General features: G+C 38.1%; 1 protein-coding gene across 4 annotated transcripts in view; it reads right to left on the reverse strand.

The window, feature by feature from the left end:
• Positions 1 to 14,657, reverse strand: part of DHX57 (DExH-box helicase 57) — a 54,561-nt gene that overhangs the window by 24,150 nt on the left and 15,754 nt on the right. For all 4 annotated transcript variants that reach the window (XM_059405486.1, XM_059405488.1, XM_059405485.1 and 1 more), the window contains 7 exons: positions 13,791 to 13,969; positions 12,225 to 12,346; positions 10,371 to 10,566; positions 9,694 to 9,818; positions 4,897 to 5,030; positions 3,987 to 4,041; positions 1,672 to 1,877 (listed from right to left, as the gene is read on the reverse strand). In XM_059405486.1, the coding sequence (XP_059261469.1) occupies positions 1,672 to 1,877; positions 3,987 to 4,041; positions 4,897 to 5,030; positions 9,694 to 9,818; positions 10,371 to 10,566; positions 12,225 to 12,346; positions 13,791 to 13,969 (1,017 nt within the window). The remainder of the gene's footprint in view (positions 1 to 1,671; positions 1,878 to 3,986; positions 4,042 to 4,896; positions 5,031 to 9,693; positions 9,819 to 10,370; positions 10,567 to 12,224; positions 12,347 to 13,790; positions 13,970 to 14,657) is intronic.

Genomic DNA, 14,657 nt, shown 5'->3' on the forward strand with positions numbered 1-14,657 from the left:
ACAGAAGTAGCAACCTTGGGGTTTCTATGTGCTCAGCCCAGCTTATATGTACAGAAGACTATCCAGGAATAAAGAACAGTTAGGTGGGGTCTGGCACCTAATAGGAGGAGGAAGGAGCACCTAACAACATACACACAAATGCTCAGCACGGGGTGCCCCACAAAGATGTTATTTGAAAAGCCCAAAAGTAATGCTAAAACTAGTGGATGAAATTTTGAGGCTATTATAGGATATTTAAATAGCCTCAAACATCTTTCCACAAATGACTTACTAACTATAAAGGGAACAAACAGTAACTACACACGGGAGACACCTAGCTGACATCACCTTAACCAAGTGATCAAAAATAATACCGTCAATAATAGGACAAACCGATGTCATATGCCTCCTGATATGATGTACCAAGAACGACTCAACATTGTTTCTGTGGTTTTCTTTTGTTAAAATTTAATTTATTTATTTGACAGAGAGAACACAAGTAGGCAGAGGCAGGCAGAGAGAGGAGGAAGCAGGCTTCCCGCTGAGCAGAGAGCCCGATGTGAGGCTCGATCCCAGGACTCTGGGATCACAACCTGAGCTAAAGGCAGCCACTTAACAGGCGCCCCTGTTTCTGTGGTTTTCTAACCAAAGATGAAACCCAACAGGTTAGGTTTTCTAATCTAAATTTAGTCAAAGGGAAACATTAGACAAAACCAAATGGAGGGACATTCTACAAAATAACTGGCCCAAACTCCAAAAAATGTCAAGATTTTAAAAGAAAAATACAGGCTGGGGAATTTTTCCAGATCAAAAGAAACTAAAAATACACAACAATGGATTTAATATGTAACTGTGGGTTGGATTCTGGACCAGAAAAAAAAAAAATAGCAATGAAGAACATTTTTTTGATAACTGACAAAATTAGAATATTGACTATGGATTAAATAATAGCATTATATCAGTTAAATATCTTCATTTTGATCATGTCCAGTGCTTACGCTTTTAAGAAATACATATTAAGAGCATCTGGATGGCTCAGTCGTTAAGCATCTGCCTTTGGCTCAGGTCATGATCCCAGAGTCCTGGGATTGAGCCGTACATCGGGCTCCCTGCTCGATGGGAAGCCTGTTTCTCCCTCTTCCATTCCCCCTGCTTGTGTTCCCTCTCTCACTGTCTCTCTGTCAAATGAATAAATAAAATCTTAAAAAAAAAATACATATTAAAATGTTAGGAATTAGGGGACACCCTATCTGCAACTTACTCAAAAGGTTCAAGAAAGAAATAGATACATGTGCACAGAGCAGATGATAAAGCAAATGAGACAAAATAATAAAAATCGTTGAACTGAGGTGAAGGGTATCAGAGAGTTCACTGTATAGTTATGCCAACTTTAATTTTGAATTTGCAATTATATCAAAATAAAAAGTTATAAAATACTCAAGTATATATTTATATTTCACTATTTCCCAATTTTTCTATAATAAACACATCTTTCATAATCAGAAAAAAAATCCCCTACTGGAAAATACAGTAACAATTCTATTTAATATGTGCTGGTACTGCTCTTTTTCTAAGTTTAAGGTTGTTCTGATGAATTAAGACAATGTAGCTATGAAATGAGAGCCACGTTCTTCTTCCTCTGGATCACTGGTTACCTCTGGCATAAGTATATTCCCCCAGGAAACAGGTTACCTTTATAGCGGGCCAGGAGCTGCTTGAAATCTAACTGCTGGTCTGGCACTGCATCTTTGACAGAATCCTGGGGCTGGAGGTGGAGAGAGAGCCTCAGGTCTTCCTCTACTTCTTCAAATGCAGTTCTGCTGCGCCTTGCTCTCAGCTTTTCCTTTGTCATCTGCTTCGCGGAGCGCATATACGGGCTCCCGTCCTGTAACACGTACCTGAGGACAGAAGACAAAGGAATGGGTCTGGGTGGATGTGGGTCTGCTGGTGAAAAATGAAAATCTTCACTGATTTACGTGCTCATTTGGCAGAATGTTGCTCTGTTCCTGCCCAATGTGTGTGCTACTATTCCACCAGTCCAGGGTTCTGCTGGCTGGACTCTGTTTCTGGGGAGGGAACACCCTGGAATGCTTTTGCTTCTGTCTTAAGATCATTCTAGAGGCAGATGCGATAGAGGCAGTGAGTCTGAGTTTGCAGGTGAGAGAATAAAGACCCGGAAACTAGCTGAAAGATTAATTTCCCCAGAGATTCCCATTCAATGGAAATGGGAGGGGGCCCAGAGAATGACAACCGTAATGAGCTCCCTACCTATGCTTACTGCCCACCAAAGTCTGGGAGCCACTGGTTTGGGGTTTTTAGCTTGAGAATATTGTACCATTAAATAAACAGAGAATTAGGAGTGGGGCTTATTAGCAATGGAAGGCGCAGGGTGAAGGAGAAAAATTCTGAATTGAATTCAGGTGCCGGACATCAAGGGTGTTTTACTTCTGGAATTCAGAGGTCAGGAATGAAGATAATGATCTGGGAATTCTTGGCACAGAAGTGACATCCGAAATCACAGGAGTCTAATGGAGGGATGAAGGAGTTTTACAGTGAGAAGAAAGAGTGCAAGGATGAAACCATGGGGAATCTTCAAGGTCAAAGAGTGGGAAGAGGAATCAGGGCTTTCAAAGGAGAAAAATGTTTGTATCCAATGAAAATGACTGTTTCCTACCAAGTACTGAAATTACAGACATCCTGATACTCAGAGTACCCTGCAAGCTCCCTGAGGCTTGCAGGATGATGACAATGATGATAACAGCTAACACACATAAAGCATCTGCTACGTGCCAGGCTCAGTTCTAGGTACTCTGCAGCTATTAACTCCAAGAATTAATTAATTAATTAATCCTCATAACAACCTTGTGAAGCAGCTATTAATAATATGACCACTTTACATATGATGAAATTGTGTCATAGAGAGATTAAGCTACTTGTCATTGTTAGTTTGTAAGTAGAGAGGATTTTTAAAAAAATTATTTAAGTAATCCCTTTATCCAATGTGCTCAAACTCACAACCCTAAGATCAAGAGTTACACACTCCTGTGCCAGCCAGACGCCCCTTGTAAGTGGAGGCATTTGAATGCTGGCAGTCTATCTGCAGAATTGGTCTTTTTCTTTCTTATTAAATTTTCCATATATTTTGTCCTTCTTCATTTTTTTTTAAAGTTTTTTGTTTTGTTTTTTTAAAGATTTTTTTTAATTTATTTGTCAGAAAGAGAGAGGGAGAGAGAGCGAGCACAGGCAGACAGAGTGGCAGGCAGAGGGAGAAGCAGGCTCCCTGCTGAGCAAGGAGCCCTATGCAGGACTCGATCCCAGGATGCTGGGATCATGACCTGAGCGGAAGGCAGCCGCTTAACCAACTGAGCCACCCAGGCATCCCGGTCCTTTTTCAGTTTTTAAATACACCTCATTCTTCAGAGCTGTTTTGGTTCATAGCAATATTGCGCAGAAGGTACAGAGATTTCCCAACACCCCATTCCCCACACATGCATAGCCTCCCTCGTTATCACTATCGCCCCAGGGGAGTGGTATAATTGTTCTAACTGATGAGCCTACAGTGGTACATCATGAACACCCAAAGCCTATAGTTTACATTATGGTCCCAGTTAGTACCAAATATACAATGTTGTCTGTAAATTGCAAATAATTTGTATAATAATTGCTGTAAGGGGAAAACAAAAATGCTCAAGCAGAAAAATCAGAAGAAAAATAAACACATCTGTTAAAAACTTGGCACGCTGAGGTAAAATGATCATTTTTTAAAGTTTTTTTTTTTTTTTTGACACAGAGATAGAGAGCGCAAGTAGGCAGAGCAGCAGGCAGAGGGAGAGGGAGAAGCAGGCTCCCCGCTGAGAAGGGAGCCTGATGTGGGGCTCGACCCCAGTACCCTGGGATCATGACCCAAACTGAAGGCAGCCGCTTAACCAAATGAGCCACCCAGGCACCCCTAAAATGATCATTCTTTTCAAAGACTTTCACCAAACCCTCATTAATGTCTTCCTTACCTTGTCACAGCAATTGCATCTTCCAGAAAAAACTGATCAACAGGAAATGTACGACCTAGAAGAACATGAAAATAAAAGAGAGAAGCCTCAGAATACCCATTCAATTATCTTGACATAAATAGTTGGCAAATGTAAAATTCTCTTAAAATAAAGTGTGGCACAAGGGATGGTTTGTTCTGTGGTCTTAAAAATATCGAAGGGAAAAAAAGAAAAACAAAATCTTCTGATGATAGATTCCTAGAGCGGTTAGATTCCAGCTTGTAAAAAAACCCAGAAGTGCATAGGTGCAGAGATGCTCATTTAGTAATAAGACTTTTTTAAAAAAAACTCTCTTTTTTTAAACCTATTACACTTTTCTCACCCTCCCTTTCTTCCCCGAAGGGAAGTCTGAACCATTCAACATTATTCATCAAAATTGTCCCCAAATTAATTGCCAATCAATTGCCAAAGGACAGAGCAAAGCCCAAGGTGATAAATTAATCCCACAATGAGACTGTGAAAGCACCAGAAGATACGGACTTTTCAACTTCACTTTATCCCAGAATAGACTACGCCCAGAAGTTAGCAGAATTCAGCAATGAACCAATATGCTTATACACAGAGACAACTTCTCTCTTTATGACAGATTACCATTATTAACTCATACTTTGATGTTAAGCACAATGGAATGCTAGAAATCCTAATAACCTAGACTTTTCAAAAAAGCACAAGTAAAACTGAAATCTCTTAGCAAACAGACATAATGTTACTTCTTTATTTCATTATATGGTCATAATTTTATTTGTTACAAACGAATCACTTCTCTAGAAAATGGGTACAAATACCTATTATTTTATATCTCAAATGACCTTTAAAAATAATTATATTTGCTTAATAGAACAGTGCATATTCAAGGATGCATTTTAATCACCTGGTATAGTAATAACTGGGCAGGAATTGAAATATTCTGAAAAGAGCTCAGCATTTAAAGTTGCACTCATTAGAATAACTTGAAGAGTTGGTCTCTGCAACACAATGTCCTTCAAGACTAGCAGCAAGAAGTCACTAAAGGAAATAAAAGAAACACCTGAAGTTCAAAAAAATTCAATACATAAAAATGAATTAACTTTTGATGTATTTTTTAAAAAAGATTTTATTTATTTGTCAGAGAAAGAGAGAGCACAAGCTGGGGAGTGGTAGGCAGAGGGAGAAGCAGACTCCCTGCTGAGCAAGGAGCCCAATGCGGGGCTCGATCTCAGCACGCTGGGATCATGACCTGAGCCAAAGGCAGATGCTTAACTGACTGAGCCACGCAGGCATCCCAGTTTTGCTTGGATTTTTAATGAGAGCATGTTCTTGTACTATTCAGTTCTCTTTAATTTCATGAGCTAATTTAATTATGATTTTTTCTTTTTTAGAGAAAAGGAAATAATATAACAATAGGAAATGCTTCAGTAATTTATAGTACATCCATACTTTTAAAATCTCCTTATGCGATTAAGAACTTCAAAGGCAGTGCCTGCTATTATGTTAACTACATCAGAGCAGCACATAAAACTCCAGTACTGTTTGCAGAGACACCTATCTTTCCCTACACATCTCACCCCTAATGCCTAATATACTCCCAGAGAAAAACAGACCAAAATTCCAACAGGTAATTATTATACAGGGGACAGAAACTATTCTCCTGGACATTTCTTTGATACTTGCTAAACATTTAGAAAAATCATTTCATCTTTATGATCAAGAAATTTATTAAAAATTTTAAACTAGGGGCGCCTGGGTGGCTCAGTGGGTTAAGCCACTGCCTTCAGCTCAGGTCATGATCCCAGGGTCCTGGGATAGAGTCCCGCATCGGGCTCTCTGCTTAGCAGGGAGTCTGCTTCCTCCTCTCTCTCTCTGCCTGCCTCTCTGCCTACTTGTGATCTCTCTCTGTCAAATAAATAAATAAATTCTTAAAAAAAATTTTTTTAAACTAACAACTATAGCTTTGAATATAGTTTTCTATATTCAACCTTCAATCTTGTCTGTATTTTTATTGATCTCGGTTCCTGGGTTTTAGTCCTGTTTTCTTTTTCTTTTTTTGTCTTTTTCCATCTGAACTAGCAAATATTCCCCTACTTTTTCTTGTAATTTGTATACCCCTATCCCTTTCCAGAGACTGGCATTTGTAAAAGCCCAAATCTCCCTTCTGCAGTGTGTAACTAACCTTTATTCAGATGTTAAAATATTTTGAATTTTTAACTGTTGATATTCTATAAGTCATTAAGTTTCATAAAACCCTCACTTTTTTTTTTTTTAAAGATTTTATTTATTTATTTGACAGACAGAGATCACAAGTAGGCGGAGAGGCAGGCAGAGAGGAGGAAGCAGGCTCCCTGCAGAGCAGAGTGCCTGATGTGGGGCTCGATCCCAGGACCCTTGAGATCATGACCCGAGCCGAAGGCAGCGGCTTAACCCACTGAGCCACCCAGGCGCCCCAAAACCCTCACTTTTGAGAACATGATTGCTCCCAGAAGCCAGATCCAGTACTATGCTTCAGTTTTTCTGAATTTATGGAAATGTAAAAGTTATGAAACCCAAAACCATTCTTTTTTATTTTTTTACTGGATCTGAAAATTTAATTGTGTTGGATTTCTAAAAGGTGATCGGTTACTTGAGGATACTCACACAAACCTCTAAGAGATTATCCTTTAAACCATAATAGCAACACATGTTTATAATGGGAAACGAATCTTCTCAGTCAGCCAGATACTTTCTCCCAAGTACCCATTCTCTGCCTCTAGGGTGATATATTTTAGGGTGTGTTTCTGGGACCTCCATATCAGAAATCACATGGGGCTTGCTGAAAATTAAAATTTCTCATCTCAATCCTGCAGAATGGGCCTTCTGGGAGTTGGGAAGGGGTCTGTGTTTTGAACAACCATCCTGAGTTCTGATCATATGGAAATGTTTGACACATACTGGTTCAGGTTCTTGGAGTAAATGAATTCTAGATGGAGAGTCTGGTAAATTCACCCCTTCAAAAAATATTTACTGAGCACTTAAAATGTGACAGGTTCTGGTGTAGGCATTTTAACTAATATGTATAGTATTATTACTATACATATACATATGTTATATGTATAGTTATACATAGTTATATATAACTATATAATGTTATAACTAACATTATATAGTTATAATGTTATAACATTATAGTTATATAATGTATTTTAATATCTGGTAGACCAATCTTTCTTAATTTCTTTTCTAAAACATTCCTGGCTATCTATTTATCTATGGATGGGCTATATTCTTTGGTGGATGACCACTTGGGCTTTAGAGTTAAATGGCCTTAATTAATTAATTAATTAATTTAAAAAAGATTTTATTTATTTATTTGACAAAAAGATCACAAGCAGGCAGAGAGGCAGTCAGAGAGAGAGGAAGAAGCAGGCTCCCTGCTGAGCCCTGATGCGGGGCTCAATCCCAGTACCTGAGATCATGACCTGAGCTGAAGGCAGAGGTTTTAACCCACTGAGCCACCCAGGCGACCCCTAAATAGCCTTAATTTAAATATCAGTTCCATCATAGACACTTGAGAATAAGGACTCCGAGAGTAAACAGCTCCCACTGACGACAAGCTCATGATTAATATTTACAAAGCACTGGAGGAAAGCCAAAGCCATTCTTTACATTCAAAATTACACTAGATATCATTTCCCCTAAAATTTTAAATGTATTTTTTATAATATAATCATTTAAGTATTATTAGTCCAGTTGAATGTTATATTTGATTTCCTCCTCCAACATTTTTTAGTGAAAAAATTTTCTTCTTTCAAATGTTCACTTGAACATTTACCTACAAAATGAAATGATTTACTATTTGGTTTTCCCCCCACTGTTTTCTGGAGTCTCTTCAAAAAAAATTATTTGCCCCTTACAGATTCTCAGGTTTTATGTATAGTCATTTAAAATTTATGGGGCACCTGGGTGGCTCAGTTGGTTAAGCCTCTGTTGCTCTGCTTTGGCTCAGGTCATGATCTCAGGGTCCTGGGATCGAGCCCTGCATCAGGCTCCCTGCTTTTGGGGAGACTGTGTCTCTCTCTCCCACTCCCCACGCTTGTGCCTCCCCCTGTGTGTGCCCTCTCTGTCAAATAAATAAATAAAATCTTAAAAAAAAAATAAAATTTACTATTGTTGTGTTCTAGGAATTACTTCTTTTTATTTTGATCTATTCTTTTTATATGCAAGTCTGCTTTTCTTTAGTTTCTAATTACCTCATATTTCCTATTTACTAGAGTATCAGTGTATTTATTTCTTTGAGCAAATAGTTTTCTGGTCATATGTCTTCCCTATTCAGTTTTAAAAACACTTTATTAGCAATAGTTGGGGACTCTTCATGTTTGTTTTTTTTCTTTTTAAATTTTTGCTATTAGCTATTTTCTGCTTTTCTGTCAGTCTGCCAACTTTACTTAGACTTTGTTTCTTCTCAAAATATTTATAATAGTATAGTCCTTTTGGGGAAAGTCTCGTAATTATTACAGGATTGTCTTTTTTTCCACACTAGTTTTTGTTGTTGTTCTAGAACATGATCTACAAACTGTGACAAACTATGAAAATGCCAACTATTTACTTGGTCCTTCCTTTTAAAATATTGAAGATTTTGATTTTATATCCCAACTCTTTAATGACTTCTAATTCCATTAAACTAAATTCTAAATGCTTTATTGCCCACGGTATACAAGACCCTGGACGATCTGGCTCTTCCCTTTTCTATCTGCTACTTTCCCCCTCATTTACTACAACCAGATGCAAGGGCATTGCTCCAGTTTCTGGGCTCATGATGTCCTTTCCCACTGCAAAGTCTATGAATGCTGGCTTTGCTCCCATCTGTCACATGGGATGCCTTCTCATCCTACTGTTTTTTATTTAATCATCATCTCTTGAGAGATATCAGCTCTGGCCATCTCATGGATCTCTCTCCCCAAAATACACCATCCTATTTATTCCTTCTGAGTACTTACTCCAATTCCTAAATCTTCATTTATTTATTTGTTCATTATTTGTTTTTCCTACCAGACCATGAGATAAAAGAGAACCACACAGGTTTGTTTGCTATAGTATCCCCAGCAATTAACAGATCACTTGGCACTTAAGACCGTCTTAATAAATGTATGCATGACTGTCAGGACTAAATGACTGACCGAATGAACAAAGAAGGAAGCACATACTGACCCATCTATCAGCTACAGTGTGCATTAACCTGTTATTCCTGCTAAGTACAGTGCCCAGGTCAGCATGAGGCCCAGTATCTCCTGGTAGAAGATGTCCATCTAACAGAATGACTCTTCTAGTGATGAACATGTGCCCTCCTAGCATTTCTAGTATTCCAGACCCTGGAGGTAAGGAAAGTAGTGCCTCTTCTCTAACTTGGGCCTTCTTCTTCTTCTTCTTTTTTTTTTTTTAAAGATTTTATTTATTTATTTGACAGACAGAGAGGCAGGCAGAGGGGGGTGGGAAGCAGGCTCCCTGCTGAGCAGAGAGCCTGATGCGGGGCTCAATCCCAGGACCCTGGGATCATGACCCGAGCCGAAGGCAGAGGCTTTAAACCACTGAGCCACCCAGGCGCCCCTAACTTGGGCCTTCTTTGTGGTCTTCCTCTCTAGCTCTATGAAACCCAACTGGAAACAGAACAAAATGATTTCACGTGTATGGCTAGTTGTTTAGAAAATCTTTGGTTTACCTTTCTTCTGTCCTCTCATGAACTTCATCAACGATGATATGGGTGACTCCTTGGAGAGCTGTGTCTCCTTCCAGCCTTCTCAGCAGCACGCCCGTGGTGCAGTATAACAGCCTGGTGGCTGAGGACTTACATAGGAAAGGGGATAGAAAGCATTCGTGGAATTTTTGCAAAAAGGAAACACTTTCAAAGCCAATACAGCAAAGCCATTCTGAATAGATAGGGACAAAGAATCTTGAAAACATCAGCAGCTGCATTTAATATGAAACCCCACTAAATGCACAGCTTCTTGCTTGTAACAACAGTAAAAGCTTTTGTATTTTGTATCAAAATTTTAAGGCTCATAAAAAGCTTTAAAAAATTATTATAAAACATAGAAACAACAGTGAGTGATGAACTCAATTCTCCATTTGTCCATTTCTTATTTGGTTAAATGGATTAAGTCCCAGGTTTAAGAGTAAAACAGCACTTACTAGATCATTTCTGTCAATGAAGAACAAAAGGTCTTTATAGAGGAAATGAAGCATACCCAAGTAAGAGTTATACCAAAATATTTCTAATAGGTTTTCAGCCATATTAAAGTATATATCCCAGCTTGCCTATGAGTCTCCAGACTCCAAGAACCCTTTATACATGAAAACGAAATTTCTGTTATCAGGAAATAGGCGGAGTATACAAACCTTGACACTTTCTAGCCGGATCTGGTACCCCACAGTCAGACCCACTCTTTCTGTCCTTTCTTTAGCAACACGTTCAGCAACAGATATTGCTGAAATTCGTCGGGGTTGGGTACAGATGATGTTAGCCACTTTCTCAGGCGGTCCATTCAGAGAATCATCCAGAATAAACTGAGGAATCTGTGTAGTTTTCCCACATCTGTATGTCAAAACAAATGAGTCCTAAAATGAGGGTTTTCAAGGGCTAGCTAATAGAAAAAAAGAACCATGTGCAACAGGGAAGTGAGAAAGCTAATTATAATAAAACTTGTTCAGCTTCATTTATCTTTTAAACCGACCTGCTGACTTGTAACCTACAGCTCATGACTGCTAGGAATTTGCACTTGGATTCACAGGACACTCATAATAGCTTAGTATCATTTATAAAATTGGGACAATTGAGCAGACATTAGATTAAGTTCTGCAAATACCTCTAAGAATATGAACTCTATATTTTAATCCTGAAGAAATGGAAGTATTCTCTTATGATTTTATGTATCATCTTATTGATTTGGCTACAAGGGGACTGAAGCTAAAAAAATAAGAAGTAGAAGATCTCAAATCACTACTGTATCAGTGAGTCTGGGCACAAATGTAGTTATTAGGTTGAATACCTCTGAATATAGAACTAAACTAAGCCTACAACCTGTCTCTGTTAAGTAAGTTTGGATAACATATGAAAAGTGTAAAACAGGAAAAATTGTTCCCAAGTTGTTCTTATAAGAACAAGTAAAAGCTCTAAGGAAAGCAGAATAAATTTAGAAGAGGAAAATTTCCAAGTTAAATGTTCTGGAGGGGTGCCTGAGTGGCTCAGCTGGTTAATTAGGCAGCTGGCTCTTGATTTCAGCTCAGGTCATGATTGCAGGGTCCTGGGATTGAGGGCCCCCCATTGGGCTCCACGCTCACTGGGGAGGAATTAGTTTGAAAATTCTCTCTCACTCTACCCCAGCTTGCATGCATGCACATGCTCACTCTCTTTCAAATAAATAAATCTTTTTTTTTTTTTTAAGATTTTACTTATTTGTCAGAGAAAGCATAAGTAGGGGGAACAGCAGGCTGAGGGTGAAATAGGCTTCTTGCTCAGCAGGGTCTGAGCAGGTCTGAGCAGGGACTCAGCAGGTCCCCCATGTGGGACTTGATCCCAGGACCCTGCATCATGACCTGAGCCGAAGGCAGATGCTTAACTGACTGAGCCACCCAGGCGTCCCAATATTTTAATATAAATAAATGTTATATATGTATGTATGTGTGTGTGTATGTATAAATGTTCTGGAACTATCCTTTACATAAAAAAATGGGCCTGTTAAAAGCATTCAGTAATGGTGCATTCAGAGGTGCAGTCAGTTAAGTGTCTGACTCTTGGTTTCAGCTCAGGTCCTTATCTCAGGATTGTCAGATTAAGCCCCATGTTGGGCTCTGTGCTCAGCACAGAGTGCTTAAAATTCTCCCACTCCCTCTGTCCCTCCCCACTGTGTGCTCATGTGCTCTCTCTCTCAAATAAATAAATATTTTTAAAAAACGTAAAAAAAAAAAGCTCAGTTAGACTTTTTGCCTTAAAATTGTCTCAAGGAGAGGTGTACAATGTGTATAAATTCCTGGACAGATTTCTGAGTTTGTTTTGTTTTTCTGTAATTTGGGTCTGTTGACTCCAGATCTGTAATATTAGGTTTTGTGAAATATTATTTCATATCAGATCAGAAAAAAGCACAAATAATAAGAGTTACCAGTTTTTTACAAGTAAAACTGGTTATTACCATAACCAGGGTACATACCATATTCATGGATGAAAGCCGCGTTACAAATAAATTGCATTCTTACCCCGTCATACCACTTATAACGAGCACTTGGTGCTCGCTCAACAATTTAAGAATGGTTTCTCTTTCTTCCCAAGCAGGGAGTGATTGTCTTTCTTGCAGAATTGACTGGAACTGTCTGGAAGCCTAATGATATAGAAGATAAAGTATCAGTTAGGTACTTTGAATCATCTTTCACAAAGCTCCGAGTACTGAATCCCATAGCTTGACCCAGACTTTCTGCTCTTTCTTTAACAATTTGTTTAGGGTTGGAAATTGCGGATTTGTTAGGATTGGATGCTGATTACTTCAGTCAGAAGGCTGCTCAAAGAATCAGCTGTGGAATCTTTATGGCTTTCCTACATCTGGATAAACTGCAAGATCTTATAAGAGAAATAAGCCATCCTCCTTAGCACTATTATGCTCTTCCTAGCAGAAGTCTCTACACCAGCACTATCTGATAGAACTTTCCATGTTCATGGAGAGGATCTGTATTAGCACTGACCAATATAAAAGCCTCTGGCTACACATGGCTAGTGAGCACTTGAAATGTGGCCAGTGTTACTGAGGAACTGAATTTTAATTTTATTTAAGTTTAATTAATTTAAATTTAAATGGACAAATGTGGCTAGGGGCTACCCCATTGGACAGCATAGTTCTATATAATATCAGATTTTTACTAAAGTCAGTAACAGAAAGAGCACTCACGAAAGGGTTCTTTTTAGCAGGCATCACATCTATGTAACTCAGTCTGACTTCCAATGGTCAGTAAACATTGTTGTGTATGTTAAAACTAAAGAGATATTTTTGAAATTTATATTAACACATCATTTTCTGCATATAATTTTATCATATAAATTTATTACCTCTCAACACAAACTGATCAAATTCAAAGTGGAATTTTTTGTTTCTACAGTCTAACTATTTACTTATGGTGTGAATTTCTATTCACTTTGACATTCTACAGCTGTTGCACTACAATATGCTATAGTGTTATACTGTGTCAAGAATCAGAATCAGAACTTCACAAGTAGAAGAGCTGTTAGACAAATCTAATCCAATCCCCAAAGTGGTTAAGCAATCTTTTGTCCTATACCCAACTTTGCCCTAAAAGTTCACTAATTGGTTCTTTTAAAATAATCTTCTTATTAATGGGATAAAACATCATGGACTTAAGGAACAGAAAGTTAGCCTGAATCCCTGTTGCCACCAGTAACTATGTGATCTTGGGTTACTTACCCTGCGATTCTCTGTAAAGGGGTAAGGGCCCCTCCTTAGCCTTCTCCTTTCTACACTATCTTTTTCTAATGTAAATCAATTTTAATTTTGATTTCACTTATCAGATCATCTATCAGAGTACCAAAGTCACATGATTCCGAGAATATTTGGTATATATGCGGGTGTTTCATTTCACCAGGTTCTGGATTTTCCGAAACTATCTAGAACATGCACCCAAGTTTACTGTGGCATGCAGAAACTTTGACCACTCAGAGTTAAAGAGAAACAAAAATATACTAGGGACTTCCTAATTCCTAATCCATTCACCCATACATTAGGAAGCAATGCTAGCCAGTCTCTCAGAATACCCTACCTGTTTTATTCGGAACTGCTTGCAGATTTTAGCATTTTCAGCATGTACTGATTTTGCCTGCCAGTCATATCTTTTGGAAATCTTTTTCTTAAGGTTCACATAGCTTTCATTCTCCACTATAACTGGTGCAGGACCTTCATCCTCATCTGTTTCCTCCTCAGGTTCTGATTCTTTTTCAACTTGAAGGGGATAAAAGGAAACATTTTCGATATGGAGCCCTTTCTTTAGCAAAGGAGGAAAGTCACTATCTAATAAAGTAACAACAAAATCGTTTAAGATGGAGAAAAAACTTAAAAGCTTGAGGAAAGCAAGTTCATTCATTTCAAACAACTACTACTGCCAAAGAACTTAAAATTCATCTTCAAATGAATTTAATTAAGTACAAGTGGCTGTTGCTAAACCAAATTAAAAACAAAGAAGAAAAACATCATGGCACACCTTGTTAATTCCATAGATTCTTCACATTCAAGGAATTAACTGAAAGTTTCAACGATTTGCAAGTGTTCCTAAAATCTCATGATATCACATGATCAATCAGTAAACAAAATATGGCATGTTCATATAATGTAATATTATTCAGCAATAAAATGAAGCACTGTTACACCCTACAATATGAATGAGCCTTGAAAACATGATGCTAAGGGAAAGAAGCCAATCACAAAGCTGCATAGTGTATGATTCCATTTCTATGAAGTGTACAGAATAGGCAAATGCGTAGAGACTGAATGTAGATTCATGGTTTTCAAGGGTTGAAGGAAGAAATAAGGACTTATCACTAATAAGCTAAGTATGGGGTTTCTTTTAGGGTTAAAAATGTTCTGGAATTAGACAGTGGTCATACTTGTACAACTCTGTGAGTATACTAAA

This window comes from Mustela nigripes, chromosome 7, assembly GCF_022355385.1.
Source record: "Mustela nigripes isolate SB6536 chromosome 7, MUSNIG.SB6536, whole genome shotgun sequence".
In the NCBI taxonomy this organism is placed as follows: domain Eukaryota; kingdom Metazoa; phylum Chordata; class Mammalia; order Carnivora; family Mustelidae; genus Mustela; species Mustela nigripes.